This window comes from Ascaphus truei, chromosome 2 (assembly GCF_040206685.1).
Source record: "Ascaphus truei isolate aAscTru1 chromosome 2, aAscTru1.hap1, whole genome shotgun sequence".
In the NCBI taxonomy this organism is placed as follows: Eukaryota; Metazoa; Chordata; class Amphibia; order Anura; family Ascaphidae; genus Ascaphus; species Ascaphus truei.
The window spans coordinates 234,194,418-234,217,257 of NC_134484.1; the positions used below are offsets into that span (position 1 = coordinate 234,194,418).

The 22,840-nt window shown below is 41.1% G+C and overlaps 1 protein-coding gene across 10 annotated transcripts in view; it reads left to right on the forward strand.

Annotated features, from left to right (window-relative positions):
• LOC142487165 (poly(rC)-binding protein 3-like) overlaps positions 1-22,840 on the forward strand; it is an 895,499-nt gene that overhangs the window by 865,789 nt on the left and 6,870 nt on the right. For 6 of the 10 annotated variants that reach the window (XM_075585956.1, XM_075585957.1, XM_075585961.1 and 3 more), the window contains 2 exons: positions 3,221-3,390; positions 15,501-18,067. In XM_075585956.1, the coding sequence (XP_075442071.1) occupies positions 3,221-3,390; positions 15,501-15,858 (528 nt within the window). In that variant the 3' untranslated portion in view covers positions 15,859-18,067. Of the gene's footprint in view, positions 1-3,220; positions 3,391-15,500; positions 18,068-20,516; positions 21,276-21,403; positions 21,784-22,840 lie in introns of those variants that run through there. The other 4 variants (XM_075585963.1, XM_075585964.1, XM_075585962.1 and 1 more) reach the window with 3 other exon arrangements.

The following is a 22,840-nucleotide window of genomic DNA, read 5'->3' on the forward strand; positions in this document are numbered from 1 at the left end:
ACTCATTAGTTTGTGCTGTATACATTTTCGTGTGTGTATTATATGTAGGGTGACCAGATTTTGAAAATGAAAAACCGGGACACATAAAAAAAAAATATTAATACAACAAATGACATGACTAAGAAATGAATATTATAATGATATTTATCTAATAGTGTCACCATTGGTGCTGTATTATTCATTCTACCTCTTCCCATTCTCTCCTCTACCTTCTCCCCCATTCCTTCTCTACCTTCCTCCCATTCTCTCTATCCCTCCCCTCCCCCATTTTCTCTCACCCCCCAGTCTCTCTCCATTCCCTGCCCCCCATTCATCTCTCTCCCTTCCGTCCCCCATTCTCTCTCTCCCTTCCCACCCCCCATTCTCTCCTTTTCCTACCCCCATTCTCTCCTTTTCCTACCCCTTCCCACCCAATCTCTCCCTTTCCTCTCCCCATTCTCTCCCCATCCCCCCCTTTCCTCCTCCCCCCATTCTCTCTCTCCCTTCCGTCCCCCATTCTCTCTCTCCCTTCCGTCCCCCATTCTCTCTCTCCCTTCCCACCCCCCATTCTCTCCTTTTCCTACCCCCCATTTTCTCCTCTTCCTACCCCTTCCCACCCAATCTCTCCCTTCCCTCCCCCCATTCTCTCCCCACCCCCCCCCCCCCCCTTTCCACCTTCCCCCCATTCTCTCTCTCTCTCCATTTTCTCTCTCAATCCCTTCTATTCTCTCTCCCCCTCCCTCGTCCATTATCTCTCCCTCCACCCTCCTCCATTCTCTCTACCCCCCCCCACCCCCCATTCTCTCTGTGACCTGCACAGACTCACAGGCACTGACCTGCACAGACAGACACAGACACTCACACAGACAAACCAGCATAGACACAAAGCCACTGATGCACAGACACAACCACTGACCTGCACACACAAAGACTAACCAACACACACATGCTCTGAGGAGCAGGGGGGAGGGGCGGGGGGACTGTCTGGTCACCCTATGTCTGCAGGGAGTTCTGCACGGACCCAATAATCCTGTCTGCAGGGATTTCTGCACAGGACACATACACACACTGTGTGTCCTACCTTTCACTCTGGAACATGGGGGGAATCCATCTTGACTGGCAGCAGGCACCTCACTTCCGGCTCTCACTGCTGAGGCTCCGCTGACACTAACCCCGCCCTCACCCTCTGCAGCTGCAATCAGACTGGCCTCTGCTCTCCCCTCGTGCAGAAATTGTAGCATTTTAACTATTTTTTTTTGCTGATCAAGTAACCTTATGAACTGGTCAAATTAAAGGTGGCTGTATCTTTTTTTTCCAAACTCTGTATGATGGTCTCTATTACCTCTCCTAAGAAACTGTTCCATGACTCCACTACTACTATTTCAGCATTACTTCCATGTAAATCGACTTCCCTCTGGGAATATTTATAGATATCTAAAAATACAATTGAATAAACCAACCTGCGAGCTTTCTGTGCATGTACTATGGAGTACAGAGCGTAACCAACCTCACATATATCTACTGTACGTCGTGGTTCAATAACAGGTATATTAGCCTGTGATAAACCTGTACTCATTCCACATTACACTAGCGATACTCAAACATTCTATATCGTAGACAACTTTATTGTTAACTCTTTCAGTAACCTTATGATGTACTTAGTACGTCACGGACCCTGACACGCCAGATCCCCTATTGACATGACACGCAGCCAAACTTTCCGGTTTCTCCGGAGCCGCAGCATAAAAAGTAAAAAGCTGCGGCTCCGGACACATTGAGCGCTGCGCCGGAGCTGTGGGGGGGTCGTGCTGCCGGATCGGACAGCCCGCAGCGTTAATCCAATGTTGCCAGGGGAAGCCGCGGGAACGGCAGCAAAGAACTTTTACATAGGTAGCAGGTCATGGGAAAGTGTTAATTTTTCATGGGCTGATCTGTCAGCCACGTGGGGTGGCAGTCATGTGATCACTACTCGTCCATCACCACCATGTTAAAGCCCTATATCAGGCCCAGGAGGGAGCTGGCGCCACCTGCAGGTCGTACCGCTTCAAAAGCAGGTAGAAAATGGGCGATTTGCATGTTAAACCACGCAGCCTGTCACTTTGTATAGACGCGGTTTACAAGATGCGATTTGCAATAGAGGATAGTTGTTTTTTTTTCCCACATTTCATTCCATGATTCTTCACATGCCAAACCATGCGGTGTTCGCAATGACAACTGTGGAGCTACGAGAATAGGCCCCTTAGAGACCTGTGCACCTTTTGAAGAGAGGAAAGTGAGAGAGGATTTCATAAAGACTTCCAATTACCTAATGGGCAATGATAAGATGCAGGCCGGTACTGTAGCATGTTTAGTAGATAGGTGCATAAGGATTACTTTGAAGTTAGAAGCCTGGTGACTCAGAGGAAATATAGGGAATAATAGTATTGTCCAATTAGATACTCTCAAAAAGACATACCACACCCATGACTTTCTTTGTTTTGGATTGCCCTCCTGATGGATGTCCTTGTGGATACTGAACCATTGACAGCAAAGTATTGTTGCATGTATATTTCCAGAACTTTTGCTTTATTATTGTGCTCATTTGGTACTAATATCCTATAGTTCAGTGTGCCTAAGCATAACAATGTTGTTATCAATAGAGTCCCTTATTCTACAATTGTAAAATGTACGGAAACAACTTCCTTGCTGACAGTACTAGATGCATGGAACAGCCTCCCAGGAAAGGCAGTAAGGCATAATGCTGCATACTTTGGGATGGGAGCAAAGTAACCCTACTTAGTTACAAAGCTCTGTCTAAAACTCTTATGTCAAGTAGGACTTATAGACACTTTTTAATATAGTGAGAAGCACAGTTAACTTCATTAACTTCTATTTAAGTGAACGGAGCTAAATACTTCCCACCATATGAATAGGGGCACTTGTTTCTGAAAAGGGCCCATATTTTCTAATGAGTGCTAAGCTTTAGCATGTCTTAACTTCTGTTCATTTGAATGGGAGTTAGGGTGTGCTAAAGCATAACACCCTTTAGTGAATCTGGGCCTAAATTGGAACATTGGCAGATTAGAAAAAGCCAAGCAGTATCTGTCATCATTTCTCCAGTTTGTATACATATATTTTATTCACCTGGCAACCCAGTTTATCCAGTTCAATCACACAGGACATCATAGCGTTTGTGCTTTGATTATTTATACCTTCCTTTTAAATGTGTGACACTTACCCTAATATTTTTGTTCCCATCCAGCTAATAGGTTGCATTATTGGCAGACAAGGCAGTAAGATAAATGAAATCAGGCAGATGTCAGGAGCACAGATCAAGATTGCAAACGCTTCAGAAGGCACCGGAGAGAGACAAGTTACAATCACAGGATCCCCGGCAAACATCAGCTTAGCACAGTACCTCATTAATGCCAGGTAAGTTCACCTAGAGATACAAGAATCTTACAATGAATTCAATCTTTATTCTTCTATATATATTTTTTTTTTTTTTTTTTTTTTTACAAATACCTTGCTGAGGAACCGAGCCATTTTGTGTGAAATCATTTGATTTTGGGGTTCCTGATTTTTGCCTTTTAAGGCTTACAAAGTAAACATGATATAGGAATGGCAAAACAAACATACATTATTACAAAATGGTTATTCACTTGGGCATTTGTTATGGGACCCAGTAGGTGAGTTAAGAAGACCTGGTTTCTTGCTACAGAATAGTTCATGGCCATGTTGCGTTTCTAAAGCCCCTTTAATTAGTTCCGGTGGGAAAACTGCTTGAATGCTTCAGATGGGCTAAAGTGAAGAGGAAAGACACCACGGTCCTTTAGTCTTGGACTAAGATCTAACCAAAACCCCAAGCAGTCAAATATTTGTACAGATTTTAGCTGGCAGCTGTAGAGTTCTGTGTTTGTATCCTATAATGCAATGATAGCAAAACAGATTGCGAGACAGATTTAATTTGCAAGCTGAAAATGACATCCCTGACTTGTTAATAAAAATATCTGCCGTTGCCAAAGAGACTCTAGATTTAGATTTACCATTAACTCTGCAAATATGGGGAAAGTGCCACGAGAACATCTGTGCATGTCACCTGCATTAATCCCGCTGCTTAGAAAATCTTGTGACAGGGGCCTGGTGTCGTGGGACCAAATTAAGTGCACTGTTTTCTACATAACGTAATGTAGCGAAGCTTCTCATGAACTATGTGTTATGTGCAGACATCTTCCACATTACCTTTAGCAAATAAATGGGGGAAAGGCTTCATAGAATACATTATTTTAAAAGCACAACGTTTAAATGAAGTGTGCGAGCTGGATTGTAAATTCTGGTCAAGTGAGTGTAGCTGCACAATTAGCTTGTTCTTTTAATTTTTGAGAAATGTTTTTAAGGGGTCAGTTTCCCTGTGGGACAATGTAAACAAGGGAAGTGGCATGTTTAAGGGGAACGCACTTCTAAGGGCGCGCTTATAGTCCAGGCGACGGCGCGTCAAAACAAGTGTATTGAATACGTTGCGTGTGCCTATAGTAGGAGCGACGGCTTGGATGCGATCGCTGGAAGTCAATGAAAATTGATTTTCCCGAGACCGCAACGGCCACGCCCCCGATCGCCGTCTCGTCGCTGACACTATAAGAAAAAAAATCGCTGCTACAATGGCATTTGATGACGTCACGCTGTCGTCAGGACTATAAGCGCAGCCCAAGGGCAAAGTAAACCAATTCCAGTGACATGTTTAAATTGTCTCATCTGGGTAATTGATATCTTTATTTAACCAAATCTGTCACGATAAGATTTTTTTATTTATGTTTTAAAGTTAGACTTGGGAGGGGTTTGCGTTCCTCTGCTGCTCCCTTTTGTGTGATGTCACTGTGTGATCAGCAAGTGTGTGTTCAGCCAGACTCCCCCCTCCCCTTGTCTTTATTAGGTCTCTGATAAGGACAGGAGGGGTATAAGGGTAAAGGAAACACTTGATTGACAAACACTTCCCCATTCAGAGGCCCCTAAGAAATTACACTGTCTGACTATGTGGGATTGCACCTTTAATAGGTTAAATAAGAGGATTGGTGTCTTAAAAAAAAACAAAAAAGCAAAGAAGACAAGAATAAGCTTTTTTTCAAATATTATTTTAAAAGTATTAGTAGCCAATGGCTTTGGGGTGTTACAATTTTTACCCAATCTCTTTTATGATGAGACAGTTTGTAAACTCTTATGTATACTGGCAAAATTGTTAATCAACAGTCTTTTCCTTTTGTTACTTTACATGAACTAATTATGCTGCCATCATTAGCCAAAGAGATAAAAAAGGAAGAACAAGTTCCAGATAAGATTATAATTAAGTGGAATGCAAACTAAATAGAAAATTATTCAATTGCCTTAGTAAACAGGTACCATTTTGTACTGTCAAGGTGATGACCTTGTTTAATAATTTAAGCACTAGTCAAATTGGTGACTTTCACCAGCAAATCTATATTCTAACAAAATCCAGACCCTGAAATAGGACTTCCCCTCTCGCAAAAACCATATGTCATGCTATGTCTTTTACAAAAGGTGTGTGAACTTTTAAAACTGTTTTTTTTTCCCCCAGAAGAAAAAAGGGTAACATTATGTATGGTTCGCGAACGTTGTCGAAAGGTTTGCATGTTTTTACTGTGGGACTGCCCCTTTAGCCCTCTGGGTGGTGTTTGACGTAGATACTACATCATGGGGTTTGTCACTCCAGAGGGTCCCATGACATAGTTCCGACGTCATATTCTAAGCGCTCGTTTTTGTACGGGAGATTGCGTTTTCCGCTCCTGCGGTACGTAGAGCGTGATCTGACAGGAAGAGGAATGGAAGAAGACTCCTCCTCTTCCTGTCTGTCACTAGCCACGCCCAGGAGTGTTCACATGATCGCGAGGTGCCAGAGGGGCTGCGGCACCCTGGTGCTGAGGCCCCCACTGGCACGCCAACGGTTAAAAGTAAGCAGCTTGCTAATTAGTGATGTTTGGCAGGATGCTGCCGCCATCTCAGACTCAGTGCAGTTCTTTGTTGTGACAGAATAAAGTGAGGAGACACTAGACATCTAATTTAGTCCTTGCGATTATAATATGTGAGTCCTCCCTGACTCTTCTTCTTTCTCTAATTAAGATTGGAAAATGAGTAAAGGACCGTAGAGTAACTGCAAAGTAGATTAATAGGAATACATTGTTGGTATGAGGCAAGTGTTAATAAATGCCCCATGTAACGTAAATTGCGTGGAACAATTAGGCTTGATGCATAGGCCAGATAGGCCCTTATTCAATATGCTGTGAAGCCGCTTCCCCAGAAAAGAGAAGATTTTTCCTCCATTGATTTGAAAGGAGATGACCTCTCCTCCACTACTGGAAGCAGCTTCACAGAATATCCAATAAGGGGCTTAGTCAGGGAGGCAATCTCAGAGGAAATACTTCTTTATGGAAAGAGTGGTACATTCATGGAATAGCTTCCCTACCGAGGTGGTAGGGCTAATGCCGTAAGGGAATCCAAACATGCTTGGAGTAGACATAAGGCTATATCCTAAATGGGAAGGGACGACAAGGATCTAACAGGGTCCGAGGTTTTACAGCACATAGGAAAGTGTGCTGACAAGGTTGGCATGGCGGTTCTATGAACCTATGCTTCTATGTTGAATTAAACATTACGTTTTCCATAGGTGCAGGTGTAAATAAACAAAAGAACTGTGTAGAGATTTACTGTATGTTACAGTGAGAAGGTGAAATTATCAAACATCTCTGCACCTCTCGCCTTTAATAGTTCCAGAAAGTAGGTTTATTGTGGTGCTAATTTTGATTTGAAACAAACCGCTATTGAGAAGGACTCGTTTTTCGAATGAAGTAGGCGCTGATTGCATACAAATGAAAAAAAGTATATTCATAAAGACTCAAGCGCACCTGTGTGGTTGTGGTTTTGGCTTTGTGTATGTAGGTGTGTATTGAACTAACTAAGGACAGCTGTGGAGGGAAAATAAATCTGACAGTGTTTTCAATGGACGTACTCCAGATAAAAAGCACAACAAAGTAAAAATAAAAGGGTACTTGGCAATTTAATGCAGAAGGTAAATTCCTGCTGTCACGGGATTATAGAAGGTTTTAATAATGTGTCCATGTAGACATTAAATAGGTTCATATTAGTGATTTCATGTCAACAATTTTTCAGTTGAAATGGAAAATTCATACTACAGGCTCTTTATTCATTGTCCTCTGCTCTGTGTACAAATGTCCCTAGTTTTGAGAATAAAATGTTTCTTGACAGTAAAGTGAATCACTTACACTGTGGTGGCCTGTCTTGGTATTGCTAGTGATATAGGCCCACGGTGTTGTTCGGTGTCTTCGGGCGCCAGAAGTTGTCATAATGGAACAACACCGCTTAGCAAATATGGATCGTCATTTTCCATTGTGTTCACAGACACCAACTTCATATTTAAAGAGTCAAAATACGCAAGCCACAATACAAAAGATAATATGGTTTATTTTAACCCCTTCACCGCTAGATGGCCAACATCGCTTTGCCTTGAAATGTGTTGCAAAACTGTGGGACATGTCAACATTCGCTGATTTTCTGCGAGCCCCAAGGATTTGGAGTCAGTCTCACTGATTTTTAGAGTCAACGGTCCAATAGCCAGCAAAGCGATCTCACTGGTATCAAATCAGTTTTATTGCATTCAAATGCAATCTTGCGATGTAGAGCCCGGACATTTCACTGATTTTGGTCCTTGAATGTTGACATGCCAATGAAAGTATAAAATTACACCAATTCTCCCCCAAACGTGTTTCATCATTTTCAAATGTATATCTTTTCAAATGTGAACCTGCTCCATGTTAAAGGTGAAGATCATAGGCAGCTAATTCCTGATAGGTCACTCCTCCCAAATCTTCCCAACTGCTTCCCCAGTAGCAGGCAGCTTGGCTCATATGACAGAACTTATAGACGCTGCGGGATCTGCAGGAATCAGGGATGAGTTATTAAACTATACTCAGGAAATGCACAGTGACTGATATTTTTATAGATATCACCCAAGATTGAAATGGAAAAAGGTAAAGGCTATTTAAAAAAAAAAATTTGTGGATTGAGTGTTAGTTTCTCAAATCGTTTCCCCCCCTTTCATTCACATCCCCCTTTACGATTCCCTCGGTATCTTCTATACCCCTGTGTGCCCATGTCATAAATGGCAGAGGTGATATACAAGTGATTGCTTTCACAATATTACAACTCAAATGCTATGTACAGGTGTATTTTGAGTTACCAGCATATAGACCAGTTATAATTGGGATCTGCCTTTATTTGTTTGTACCGCAGTCTTCACGTTGGACAGTATGCTTACTGTGCCTTCCAACTGCATTGCTGACGCCTTATTATTCGTATTATTGCTTATTATTCTGCAAAGCATTGTGTAGGTTGTTTTGTTCAGCTTGGTAGCATGTTATATTTGTTCAGTGCAGCATGGAATAGTATACACCAATATAGTATTTAAAGTGGTTTCTTCCAAAAGATGGATGGGAAATTAAATAACACCTGCTACAGGTAGTCAGAGTAAAGACAGCACAACCGTAATGTGCATATATATATATATTTTTTTGTTTTATTATTTTATTTATATATTATATATATATATACATATGTGTATTATTTCTACTTAGCAGAAAGTTTCCACTAAAATGTAAATACTGTACGTAGAGGGTATTTGAATTCAGGAAGTTCAATATCTCCCTATGTTATATACTCTGACGCGGTATTAAACCATATAAGTAAGCATTAAGAGCAGCATGTAGTCCCAGTGTTCATGGTTATCACGGTGTAGGATTCTGTGTATGGTTATCACGGTGTAGGATTCTGTGCATGGTTATCAGTGCAGGATTCTGTGCATGGTTATCACGGTGTAGGATTCTGTGCATGGTTATCACGGTGTAGGATTCTGTGCATGGTTAACACGGTGTAGGATTCTGTGCATGGTTATCACGGTGTAGGATTCTGTGCATGGTTATCACGGTGTAGGATTCTGTGCGTGGTTATCACGGTGTAGGATTCTGTGCATGGTTATCACGGTGTAGGATTCTGTGCATAGTTATCAGTGCAGGATTCTGTGCATGGTTATCACGGTGTAGGATTCTGTGCATAGTTATCAGTGCAGGATTCTGTGCATGGTTATCACGGTGTAGGATTCTGTGCATGGTTATCACGGTGTAGGATTCTGTGCATAGTTATCACAGTGTAGGAATCTGTGCATGGTTATCACGGTGTAGGATTCTGTGCATGGTTATCACGGTGTAGGATTCTGTGCATGGTTATCACGGTGTAGGATTCTGTGCATGGTTATCACGGTGTAGGATTCTGTGCATGGTTATCAGTGCAGGATTCTGTGCATGGTTATCACGGTGTAGGATTCTGTGTATGGTTATCACGGTGTAGGATTCTGTGCATGGTTATCAGTGCAGGATTCTGTGCATGGTTATCACGGTGTAGGATTCTATGCATGGTTATCACGGTGTAGGATTCTGTGCATGGTTATCACCACAGTGTAGGATTCTGTGCATGGTTATCACGGTGTAGGATTCTGTGCATGGTTATCACGGTGTAGGATTCTGTGCATGGTTATCACGGTGTAGGATTCTGTGAATGGTTATCACGGTGTAGGATTCTGTGCATGGTTATCACGGTGTAGGATTCTGTGCATGGTTATCACGGTGTAGGATTCTGTGCATGGTTATCACGGTGTAGTATTCTGTGCATGGTTATCACGGTGTAGGATTCTGTGCATGGTTATCACGGTGTAGGATTCTGTGCATGGTTATCACGGTGCAGGATTCTGTGCATGGTTATCACGGTGTAGGATTCTGTGCATGGTTATCACGGTGTAGGATTCTGTACATGGTTATCACGGTGTAGTATTCTGTGCATGGTTATCACGGTGTAGGATTCTGTGCATGGTTATCACGGTGTAGGATTCTGTGCATGGTTATCACGTGTAGGATTCTGTGCATGGTTATCACAGTGTAGGATTCTGTGCATGGTTATCAGTGTAGGATTCTGTGCATGGTTATCACGGTGTAGGATTCTGAGCATGGTTGGTTATCAGTGTAGGATTCTGTGCATGGTTATCACAGTGTAGGATTCTGTGCATGGTTATCACAGTGTAGGATTCTGTGCATGGTTATCACGGTGTAGTATTCTGTGCATGTTATCACGGTGTAGGATTCTGTGCATGGTTATCACGGTGTAGGATTCTGTGCATGGTTATCAGTGTAGGATTCTGTGCATGGTTATCACGGTGTAGGATTCTGGGCATGGTTATCACGGTGTAGGATTCTGAGCATGGTTGGTTATCAGTGTAGGATTCTGGGCATGGTTGGTTATCACAGTGTAGGATTCTGTGCATGGTTATCACAGTGTAGGATTCTGTGCATGGTTATCACAGTGTAGGATTCTGTGCATGGTTATCACAGTGCAGGATTCTGTGCATGGTTATCACGGTGTAGGATTCTGTGCATGGTTATCAGTGTAGGATTCTGTGCATGGTTATCACGGTGTAGGATTCTGAGCATGGTTGGTTATCAGTGTAGGATTCTGTGCATGGTTATCACAGTGTAGGATTCTGTGCATGGTTATCACAGTGTAGGATTCTGTGCATGGTTATCACGGTGTAGTATTCTGTGCATGTTATCACGGTGTAGGATTCTGTGCATGGTTATCACGGTGTAGGATTCTGTGCATGGTTATCAGTGTAGGATTCTGTGCATGGTTATCACGGTGTAGGATTCTGGGCATGGTTATCACGGTGTAGGATTCTGAGCATGGTTGGTTATCAGTGTAGGATTCTGGGCATGGTTATCACAGTGTAGGATTCTGTGCATGGTTATCACAGTGTAGGATTCTGTGCATGGTTATCACGGTGTAGTATTCTGTGCATGTTATCACGGTGTAGGATTCTGTGCATGGTTATCACGGTGTAGGATTCTGTGCATAGTTATCACGGTGTAGGATTCCGTGCATGGTTATCAGTGTAGGATTCTGTGCATGGTTATCACGGTGTAGGATTCTGTGCATGGTTATCACGGTGTAGGATTCTGAGCATGGTTGGTTATCAGTGCAGGATTCTGTGCATGGTTATAACGGTGTAGGATTCTGTGCATGGTTATCACGGTGTAGGATTCTGTGCATGGTTATCACAGTGTAGTATTCTGTGCATGGTTATCACGGTGTTGGATTCTGTGCATGGTTATCACGGTGTAGGATTCTGTGCATGGTTATCACGGTGTAGGATTCTGTGCATGGTTATCACGGTGTAGGATTCTGTGCATGGTTATCACGGTGTAGTATTCTGTGCATGGTTATCACAGTGTAGGATTCTGTGCATGGTTATCACGGTGTAGGATTCTGTGCATGGTTATCACGGTGTAGGATTCTGTGCATGGTTTTCACGGTGTAGGATTCTGTGCATGGTTATCACGGTGTAGTATTCTGTGCATGGTTATCACGGTGTAGGATTCTGTGCATGGTTATCACGGTGTAGGATTCTGTTCATGGTTATCACGGTGTAGGATTCTGTGCATGGGGTTATCACGGTGTAGGATTCTGTGCATGGTTATCACGGTGTAGTATTCTGTGCATGGTTATCACGGTGTAGGATTCTGTGAATGGTTATCACGGTGTAGGATTCTGTGCATGGTTATCACGGTGTAGGATTCTGTGCATGGTTATCACGGTGTAGGATTCTGTGCATGGTTATCACGGTGTAGGATTCTGTGCATGGTTATCACGGTGTAGTATTCTGTGCATGGTTATCACGGTGTAGGATTCTGTGCATGGTTATCACGGTGTAGGATTCTGTGCATGGTTATCACGGTGCAGGATTCTGTGCATGGTTATCACGGTGTAGGATTCTGTGCATGGTTATCACGGTGTAGGATTCTGTGCATGGTTATCACGGTGTAGTATTCTGTGCATGGTTATCACGGTGTAGGATTCTGTGCATGGTTATCACATTGTAGGATTCTGTGCATGGTTATCACGTGTAGGATTCTGTGCATGGTTATCACAGTGTAGGATTCTGTGCATGGTTATCACAGTGTAGGATTCTGTGCATGGTTATCACGGTGTAGGATTCTGTGCATGGTTATCACGGTGTAGGATTCTGTGCATGGTTATCAGTGTAGGATTCTGTGCATGGTTATCACGGTGTAGGATTCTGAGCATGGTTGGTTATCAGTGTAGGATTCTGTGCATGGTTATCACAGTGTAGGATTCTGTGCATGGTTATCACAGTGTAGGATTCTGTGCATGGTTATCACGGTGTAGTATTCTGTGCATGTTATCACGGTGTAGGATTCTGTGCATGGTTATCACGGTGTAGGATTCTGTGCATGGTTATCAGTGTAGGATTCTGTGCATGGTTATCACGGTGTAGGATTCTGGGCATGGTTATCACGGTGTAGGATTCTGAGCATGGTTGGTTATCAGTGTAGGATTCTGGGCATGGTTATCACAGTGTAGTATTCTGTGCATGGTTATCACGGTGTAGGATTCTGTGCATGGTTATCACAGTGTAGGATTCTGTGCATGGTTATCACAGTGTAGGATTCTGTGCATGGTTATCATGGTGTAGTATTCTGTGCATGTTATCACGGTGTAGGATTCTGTGCATGGTTATCACGGTGTAGGATTCTGTGCATAGTTATCACGGTGTAGGATTCCGTGCATGGTTATCAGTGTAGGATTCTGTGCATGGTTATCACGGTGTAGGATTCTGTGCATGGTTATCACGGTGTAGGATTCTGAGCATGGTTGGTTATCAGTGCAGGATTCTGTGCATGGTTATCATGGTGTAGGATTCTGTGCATGGTTATCACGGTGTAGGATTCTGTGCATGGTTATCACAGTGTAGTATTCTGTGCATGGTTATCACGGTGTTGGATTCTGTGCATGGTTATCACGGTGTAGGATTCTGTGCATGGTTATCACGGTGTAGGATTCTGTGCATGGTTATCACGGTGTAGGATTCTGTGCATGGTTATCACGGTGTAGGATTCTGTGCATGGTTATCACGGTGTAGGATTCTGTGCATGGTTATCACGGTGTAGGATTCTGTGCATTGTTATCACGGTGTAGGATTCTGTGCATGGTTATCACGGTGTAGGATTCTGTGCATGGTTATCACAGTGTAGGATTCTGTTCATGGTTATCACAGTGTAGGATTCTGTGCATGGTTATCACGGTGTAGTATTCTGTGCATGGTTATCACAGTGTAGGATTCTGTTCATGGTTATCACAGTGTAGGATTCTGTGCATGGTTATCACGGTGTAGGATTCTGTGCATGGGGTTATCACAGTGTAGGATTCTGTTCATGGTTATCACAGTGTAGGATTCTGTGCATGGTTATCACGGTGTAGGATTCTGTGCATGGGGTTATCACAGTGTAGGGTTCTGTGCATGGTTATGCATATCGGCTCAATTCTAATGTAGAAGGTTATTTGCAACTCATCCTGTTTTTTTAAAGCTGCAGTGCTCTTACGTTTATTTTTCTTTTGGTCACCTTAGTATTCACACCAGTGAGCAATTCACAGTGAAATCTATGCAGTTGCTATTTCTTAAAAGTAGTTTGGGGGTGTTGATTAACTTTCTATTTCTTAGGACAAATTTGTCTTAAGAATCACTATCGAAGATGTGTGCTACAGCTTTAAGGCATTATGGGGCCACATTAACTTAGTTATGCTAAGCCATACGTCCTCTTATTATACAGTTAACTGAATGGGAAATAAGGTGTGTAACGGCTTAACACCGCTTAGTAAATATGGCCCTATGTAACTGAAATAATACCCTATCTCATGTGGCATAAAGATAACAAATATCACTTGCACCATGGAGTATCATAATGGAAAGTCCTTAAATCATTATAATTCCTTTCAAGATATATCAAATCAACAACTGAAAGAGTAAAGGATACAGAAAACAGCTTGAAATATACACTCAAGGATATCAAGAATGATGGGGAATCTTATGGAGTGTTGAATAATAATAGTGGATTTGTTAGTGTGTGGGGTCTTACCAGCCATTAAAGAGCACTAATAATCAAACTGGCTATCACACTGTAATGATTAGTCACCCCAATCATTTTGCAATGAGTATGAGAGATGTCCAGTCTGGTGATGCCAAAGGTCCCTTATCTGTTGTTAATTTCAAAGTTCTATGTAACAAGGTGCATATCTTTAAAAGTTACCACTGGATTCATATCAGAAACAGCTACTGTATACTATCTGAGAGCGTTGTGTTCAACGATTTACATTTTTATCCTTAAGGTTGGAGTGCTGTTTGAAACAAATTGTATTTAGTAGTGAAAGGGTAAAGCTCATGCAACCGTCTACAGCAGTGTTTCCCAACTCCAGTCCTCAGGGAACCCAAACAGGTCAGGTCTTAAGGATATCCCTGCTCCAGCACAGGTGGCTCAGTCAAAATGACTGAGCCGCTGATTGACCCACCTGTGCTGGAGCAGGGATATCCTTAAGACCTGACCTGTTGGGGTTCCCTGAGGACTGGAGTTGGGAAACACTGCTCTATAGAGACAGTGTTCAGTTGATGGCTCAGCTCTATTTACCTGTTGCGTCGCAGATACACTAAAGATGTAGGGGCAACGTTACTAGACGGTGCTAACACTTAGCACATATTAAGAGCATGCAGCTAAATGTGCTAAAGATTAGTAACTTGTAACGTTGGGCCATAGTAATGAAAAATGTGAGAAAATCTCCAGACATAATAAAAACGATGTGTTCAGTTTTCGATCCGAAGTCTGTAGAGCTACACAAAAATATGGGTCATGCTGTAATAGTTTCATCAAAACTTGTCTGTTGGAAGATGTAACTAAAAATCAAAAGTACAATCGTACACTTTTGTCAAGGGACTCAATGAAAATATAGCAGGCTTAAAGTTGGGATAATGCACACAGTACACTGTACATGCAATTTAGCCACTTATAGACCTTTAAGTCCATGTGGCACCAGATTACCATGTTTATGCAACACGATATTATTTGGGTTTATACGTGTCATATTAATTTTCTCTGTAAAAGCAATACCAAATACAGAAGGAGCTGCAAAATGCAAAACTCAAAGGCAAACATACCAGTGCTAAGGAGTACTCATAATTCTGTTTTCATTTTTTTTTCTTAAGTTCTGCTTTATCATCTTTTCTCCTTCTCTACCTTCTTCAGATTTATTTATTTCATTGACATAAAAAAAAACACCTATTTATAGGCATTCTTTATAGTCTTAGTAATGTTTTCCTCATCACATCATGAAGTACCCTTTTGTTATTTCTCTTCTTTAACACATAACATGTTCCTCCTCTGACCCTCATTTTCCCTTTTTTCTCTCTCTTTCTCTCCCCACCTTCCACATGTCTGTTCCTTTTGTCGACCCATCTAACCCTCCCCTTCTTTGTTTTGCTCCCCTCCTTCCATCCCTTTCTTCCTGATTTGACCCTTGCTTGACCATCCCAACCTATTTGTTCCTGTTCCTCTCTTCGTTTGCAGCTTAGAGATGGCTAAACTGAGCACCCAGACCGCTTCCGTCACGACCCCTGTTGACCTCAACATGAACCTCTCTCAGTCTGCCATCCCTTCCTCCACCCCCACCTCTATGGCTGTGTTGGCGGCAGCTGCTGCTGCCTCCGCGGTTAACGTCAATTCCCCTCCCCCCCTACCGACTTTACCAACCACCCACTATGCTGTTCCTGTCTCCAGTCTGCTTGGCATGAAAACTGTCCCTCTCCTGGCACTAAATGCAGCGGCCACTGCTGGGGCCACTGGGAATTTACCTGCTTATACTGCCAAAATTCCATCGACGAGTGGGGTTAAGAAATCTGACCGACAGAAGTTTGCTCCATATTGAAGGGATGAGAACAAAGCTCTGCCAAGATTCTGTGGTAGAGAAACCTAAAGGAAACAATATGGCATTTATTATTATTTTCCGATTTTTTTTTTCTTTTTTTTATCTCGTTGAATTGCAAGTGTTTTACTGTTGTCCGACTCAATTTTGTTCTCCTCTTTCCATGACTATTAACCCAAAACAGCAACTAGTTCCAACAGCGTTTGTTTGATCAATTCTGTTATTTATTTTCGTTTGGTATTTTTATTTCATTTTGATTTGTTTTTGTTTTATTTGTGGGTACAGAGGAGGTGGGGGAGAGGGTAAAGTGACCTGGCATGTTTGCCTTAAAAAAAAAAAAAAAAGATAAAAAGCTCAGTATTTGAAAACTATTGGGTGTAAAATGTGGCTGTTCAAAACAACAACGCCTGCTCTTACAAAAGAAAACCAAATTCACATCAGTTGTGTTTTCAAAGGGTGCATAGACTAAATAGATCAGCACTGGAGTTCGTATCCTCTTAACTCTGTGCTCGAGACATTGCAGTTTGGCCTCCCCCTTTACCACCTGGCCCACGTGCGCGGCAATGCGTTGCAGGCCTTTCTGGAAATGAAGAGGTTAACACATCTATTAAATCATCCTTTATTATATTAAGCACATATGCTGCGCTGAACTCGATAACATTGATGGTGTTGTGAATAATAGCCGTCCCTATCAAGAACCCAGTTGTGTTCGTTTTACAATACAGTACATCGCTGCCAGTCAGTGTCACATATACATCTCTGCTAACGTTTGTGTCATCATTTAGCCCCGATTGTCCTGCTACTACATATATTTACTAAATATATCAAATATACAGGACAATCGATACCAAATTCTAACAGGGGTGTTAGCCAGTTGAGGGCCGTAAACCATAATACATTATGGGCTCCTATTGTTGGGCTCACAAGCTTCACCCATCTCCAAGGCCCTTCGATGATGGTAGATATGTAACGTTGCGTGTCCGATAACACTTCAATGAGGCAAATTAGTCATCTGAATCTGTCTTTCATTGAAATAATTTTTTTTTTTTTTAGAAATTAATACACTACTCAGGCAAATAATAATCATAATAATGAGGCAATGGGTTAGTTTGTTATGCCGTCTACTTCACTGCTCATTGCCGATCTACCATACAAGAACCACTGTGTATGCTATTTTCAGTGGTGGTAAAATGGTCACTCTTTCAATTAAAGAATCCGTCCTCCTTACTTGACTTTAAAATGCATTGTTATCACTTCTTTCAGGATCTTCACAGTGATTTGTGCTTTAATGTGCTTGTTAAATTGTAGCATGCAGGCACTCAACAACACTATATATAAAATCTTCTATTCATCCGACCCCAACAAAGCTTCGTCTCCTTATGGATGTACAACCGGTGAACCCAAACGCCCACTTCATTAATAACGAAGTTAATAGGGCTTCATTAATTAGAAATGAACATGTAATTGATTGCATTGAGATGCTGCTGGGCCTAACATCCACATCTAAACTGAAATTGAACTGAAATGTCAGTGTAGGTCTGACCTCCAGTGGTCGTTCTTTGTAAGGTTTCATAAATTGCTCGCTAGATCAGTGGTAAAAATCACAGCGGATTCTACGGATGCGAACACAATAAATATTAGATAAATACAAGTATATGTGGGTAAACTAACTGTAGGCAATGAGGCCGATTCGCTTGGAATATTCTTACATACCCGCTGTGTAGAAAAGCACGCCGGTAGGTTTTTACTTCTAAATACAAAAGTCAGGACAGCACTCACCACAGAAGATTCTTAGTAACTTAATAATGTATTGGGTGCCAATGAAAACGCTGGTCTGCATCACCCCCGGCAGAAATGAACATAGAAGAAACATCTGCTCACAGCTCTCCTTGTAGTTGCAAAAAAAAAGCATTCACATAGCAAAAAATCGCATTACTCCCCGGGGCTTGAGAAAGGGCATAATGCTTGGAACGTTGCTATTTCTTGTCTGTGTATTGTGATGAAGACCAAAGATGTGTGAGCGTTTTGGTGCCACCACATGGAGGGCTGGGAGCGGTTGTTTCTTCCATGTATGTTTTTGCTTAACATACTGTAAGTACAGAAAGGGCACCTGAAGATCTTTTCTAAATAATTTAGCCATCTATATTTACTGTATTGGCCCGAATATAGTACGGCCTCACACATATTACGAGCCTAAAGTTTTGAAGGTGTTAGGCTGCGCATTAAATACGAGTACAGTTTTCGGAAAGGACATTTTTAGGAAAAAAACATAGCACTATATTCGGGCCAATACGGTAATATATATTGCCTGATTTTGTTATAAAAATGAATACATACATAACATTGCACCGATATATCACTGAATGTGTTTCGGCTTTGTCATTTCTTATGTAAGGTTATCTTGAAGTGACATCTTAAGCACTTCATTTAGAGTGACGTTCTGCAGAAAGTTACCGTCTTGTTCACAAGCTAACAATGTGCTTTGGGATCAAGAGGGGGTAACCAGAAATAAATCAGTCAAGGTTGCAGGGCGGTGAAATCCGTTTCCAAATGACAGGGCTTTAAGTGAAGCCAATTGTTTTAAAACCTATTCCCTTGCAATTCAGTGACTCCATTTCCCAAAGTGTTGTCGTAGTATTTTAACACGGGCAGAATTACCCATGGAGCACCCTGATATGAGAGCCACACCCAGCCCTACGAGTGATAGGGAATGACAGGAAGGGTTTTTGTTCTTCCATCACTAAACCTTATCTCTGTCAGAGGGACAAGCATTTCATTGCTGACTCCTCAGGTGGCAAACTTTGGAAGTACTTCGCTGCATACGTTGTACTTCAGTTTCCCAGAGCCACACACGTATATTTCAGTGTCACCTGCACGTCCGACACCCACCTGCAATCTGGCTACGAGTCGTGTGCAGTGGCCCCGTCCCGGCTGTATCTGGATTGGTAAAGGGTAAAGTTCCAAAGGGTATTAGGCACTAAAGTCTTGATCTAATAAATTAACCCTTTTTTTATACAACATTTCAGTCTACACATGGGCCTTTTTATTATCTTGTGGTCAACATGCAACTCAATCTTTTACGTTTGAGAGGCCTCTACAAATACTGTGTCTGTTTAACCCCTGCCTGCCAGAGTGGTCCATGGTGTGCTGCAGGGCCCTGCAGTAGCAAAAGGGTTAAATGGACAAACAAGTATGTTTTCAAATAATGAACATTTTTTTGTTGTTAAGATATTTTTTCCTCCTCGTGTTTAGGCGAGTGAAAATTCACATTAGCGCTAACTCGGCATGTTAACATGCTAATGCTTTCCCCTTTAGTATTAGTACGAGCCTAAATGTACAATAGATGGTCCGAATGATATCCTATACATTTAGAACAAAGGATATAGAACAGAACAGAACAAGTAAAACAATCAGGGGTTAAAGCTAAGAGAACAGGTTCACTGGTCTGGGTGTCCTTAGTCTGGAACAGAAGAAGGGTTTAGTAAATGAAAGGAAATCAAGCAGGCCCGTCTAGTTTATTTGATTTGGTGATGTTAGAAACTAAGCACCATGTCACATTAATGGGAGGTTAAAAAAAAATAGTGCTAGTGTGAATATTTGTAAAATAAAATGTGATAAGTCCATGAAATTGTCCTCTAAAGTGATGGCTGTGAAACATATACAGGTATTTCAAATGAAGTCTGATTTGTTATTTAAGATCCACCACACAAATGGTTATGGATGTGCACTAGGGTGGGCCACTTAATCTTTGTATAGTCAGCATCTACCACCAGATGTCGTAGTGAGACACATGCTATTTAACAGATTCAATTGTGGTTGGTTCCTAGTGTTCTTCATATAAAGCAACTCTGTACAATACACTACCTGCAGCATACACCACGGGATGTGAGGGGAATGTTAGGTGAGCTGTAGGTGCTCTTGTCTCTGAATGACTACAGAGCTATATCTTGTGTTCATTGTTCAAGTGTAGAAAGGTGGAATTCATTATAACTTTTTTCTTTAAATTGGCGTCAGAGTTTGGCCCTATCGCCTAGGATTAAACCACCAAATTCAACAGTAATTAGTCCTCCTGAGTCTAAGGCGCAAATTTGTATTTATGGAATATATTGTCTAGTTCTGTGACTGTGCAGGGGTCGGTCACCACCTTTTTGTAGGTGCTGGGACTCTTAACAAAGAAACAATTAATTATATGTAATTTACAAAAGAATAATCCAGAGAAAACAATGAAATGAGGTAGTTAAAAAAAACAGTCGGCATTATTTCTAATAGTTTTATAATCACTATGTGGAGTTTCTTGCTGATCGCAGAAATTACATTCTGGAGCCAGGTGAGGTGAAATCCCCTTGCAAGAATACAATAGCCCACCCTCTCAGTAATTGATGATGTGAGTGGCTGTTAATGCATACCAGTGGCTAGCACAACGTTTCATTTACATTCAGGGATAAAGGCTTCACAAACTTAAAATACAGAGGGAAAGCATTGGTTTTTCTGGTCTCTGCTTTCAATTTTCCCAGCACTGGTTTTAGTTTGAAGTGACATAGTTAACCCCGATACCGATCGGGATGAAGTCGGTAATGAATTCCTCTTTTACGTTTGCTTCTGTAAAAAGATAAAAAAGTACAAAAAATAATAATATATATTTAACATTGTTTTATTTAAAGGCTCATACTCTGATTGGACACCTGCCAATATGGACAAAAACACATGCAACATGTCAACTACAGTATGAGAAAAAAAAAAGGCTCCTATTTTTTATTTTATTTTTAATTTTTTGCTCTGTTGGAACTAGTTTTTAATCACTTTTTCTGTTTCTCCATTCACCTTCTTTGCTTTTACGGTCTCTGTTGCTTAGCCCTGACTCGGTAATGCAATATTGTTTTCCTCACGACCTCCAACGCCAGAATCCCACAATCTTGCCTGGCATATTCATCCACCTTGCACTCCTTATTAGACACAGCTTTAACAGAGGGAGCGTTTATACAGCGCGTATCAATCTAAACGCAGCGAAACTCATACCACGTAAATGCAATACTTGTATTTTATTTCTTTTACCTGCGTTTGTAACTTGGGTACTGGAGGGGTTCGCATTGCAGTTACCTTCAGTACCAAAGAGGCCTAGTGCTACTGTGCAGGGTCACGTACCATTCAGTATTATGTGTCATTTCTGTATAGGGTAGACTTGTCTTCACCTTTGCACTAAATATGCCACTGTAACCATTATTTAGAGTCACCATCTACAAATTGTGTTTACTGAGATGTTTTTGGTTTTGTTTTGTATACAAAAAAAAAAAAGACAGAGTGGAAAAAATGTCACGATACCTCCAGATTATTAACAGTTTGAAGAAAAAAAAACCTGCTGTCAAATGTTCTGGATTATTGTATCTATGTTTTAATAACTGAAGTAAACAAGTGTCAGAAAATGTTGCCTGCATTCATATGTTCTTCTATGCTGGTTGTATTCGAGTGTTATTTGTTTTAATGGTGAGAAGAATTTTTTTCTTGCGTTCTTTTTTTTATTTCCCCCTACATTTTTGTTTCTATGTTGTAGGCTTTCTTCAGAAGTTACTGGCCTCGGGGCTCTGTAATGCATCTCAACATGTTGCTAATGTATTAGCCTCGAGACAGGATTTTTCCAAAGCCCAGTGAGACAATGATTTCAATGGACTCCAAACGTCTGCGGAATGTCTGCCATTTCTAGCATTCCGTATCAGTCAGAGAGAGGGAGACTTTTTTTTTTCTTTTAGTCTATCGGCAACTTTGCTTCCTAACTCTTGTGTTTGCCTTCATCACTGTTACAGATCAACACTGTTGTGATAAAGGAGATTACATCAGGGTTTTTTTTGAGTAAACATTTTTGTTAATGTTCATGCTTTGGCTAGTATGTATATAAAGCATGAACACTTCGTATTCCAAAATCACTGTATTTAACCGTAGATTTGATGGTAAGTTAAATTATTTTATATATATCTATATATATATATATATATATATATATATATATATATATATATATATAGATATATATAAAATAATATAATATATAAATAGATATATATAAAATAATTTTAATTTATATATATATATTTATTTATATAGATAGATAGATAGATATAAAAATAAAAAAAAATCCTGATTAAAAAGAAAACTAGAACCATGTTGTGCTTAAGACAGTTCACGCTAACGTAAGAACATGATACTAGATAGCAGATGTCACCTACCCAGGGGTGCACTTTGGATCTGCTTCTGACTTTGCCTCCCTGAGAAGTCCTCCTGTGCACATGCTCATTCTGTCAATACAAGAATACTCAGGAAGATAATGACTGTAGTCTTGCCCCTCACATATTTAAATCTGTTGCCCTCATGCCCCTGCCCATGGTGGAATCCCCTAATATTAAGAGAAACCCCCTTTTGGTGAAATTACCCTATATTTTGCTGTCAGAATTGGTCAAATAAAATAATGTTGATGGGAACTGAACAAAATAAACATGGATTTGAAACATTTGTAATACTATAGGCAGGATTCGTCAAGCCACAATATATGGTATTGCACCACTATCTGATTTCATGTCACTGGCAGTGTCCATCAGATCAGGGTGTGATACCCAGCTGAGCAGCTTGATGAAATCAAGGTATATGTATTTATACAGGTAATTATAGTCATCATAATATAGCTCCGCCCCCCCGCCCCCCCCCCCCCCCACAATGAAACATGCACTGAATTTGTATAAGCTTTGTAAACGTTAACAGTATTAGAAACTAACGCCTTCGGGTCAAAAATGTGTATCGCGTACAATGCATACAGCAATGAGCTACTACTTGAGCATATTTCTAACATATTTCTAACAAAAAAATGTTTTATTCCGCCTATAAATATCAGACTTCCTGTGTCTGTCTTCTCCTCACAATACTATCAAACTAAATGTAGTTATAAGAGAACATGCCCATACATACACTATACAATCCTACCTCTTCATGGTGACAGGAG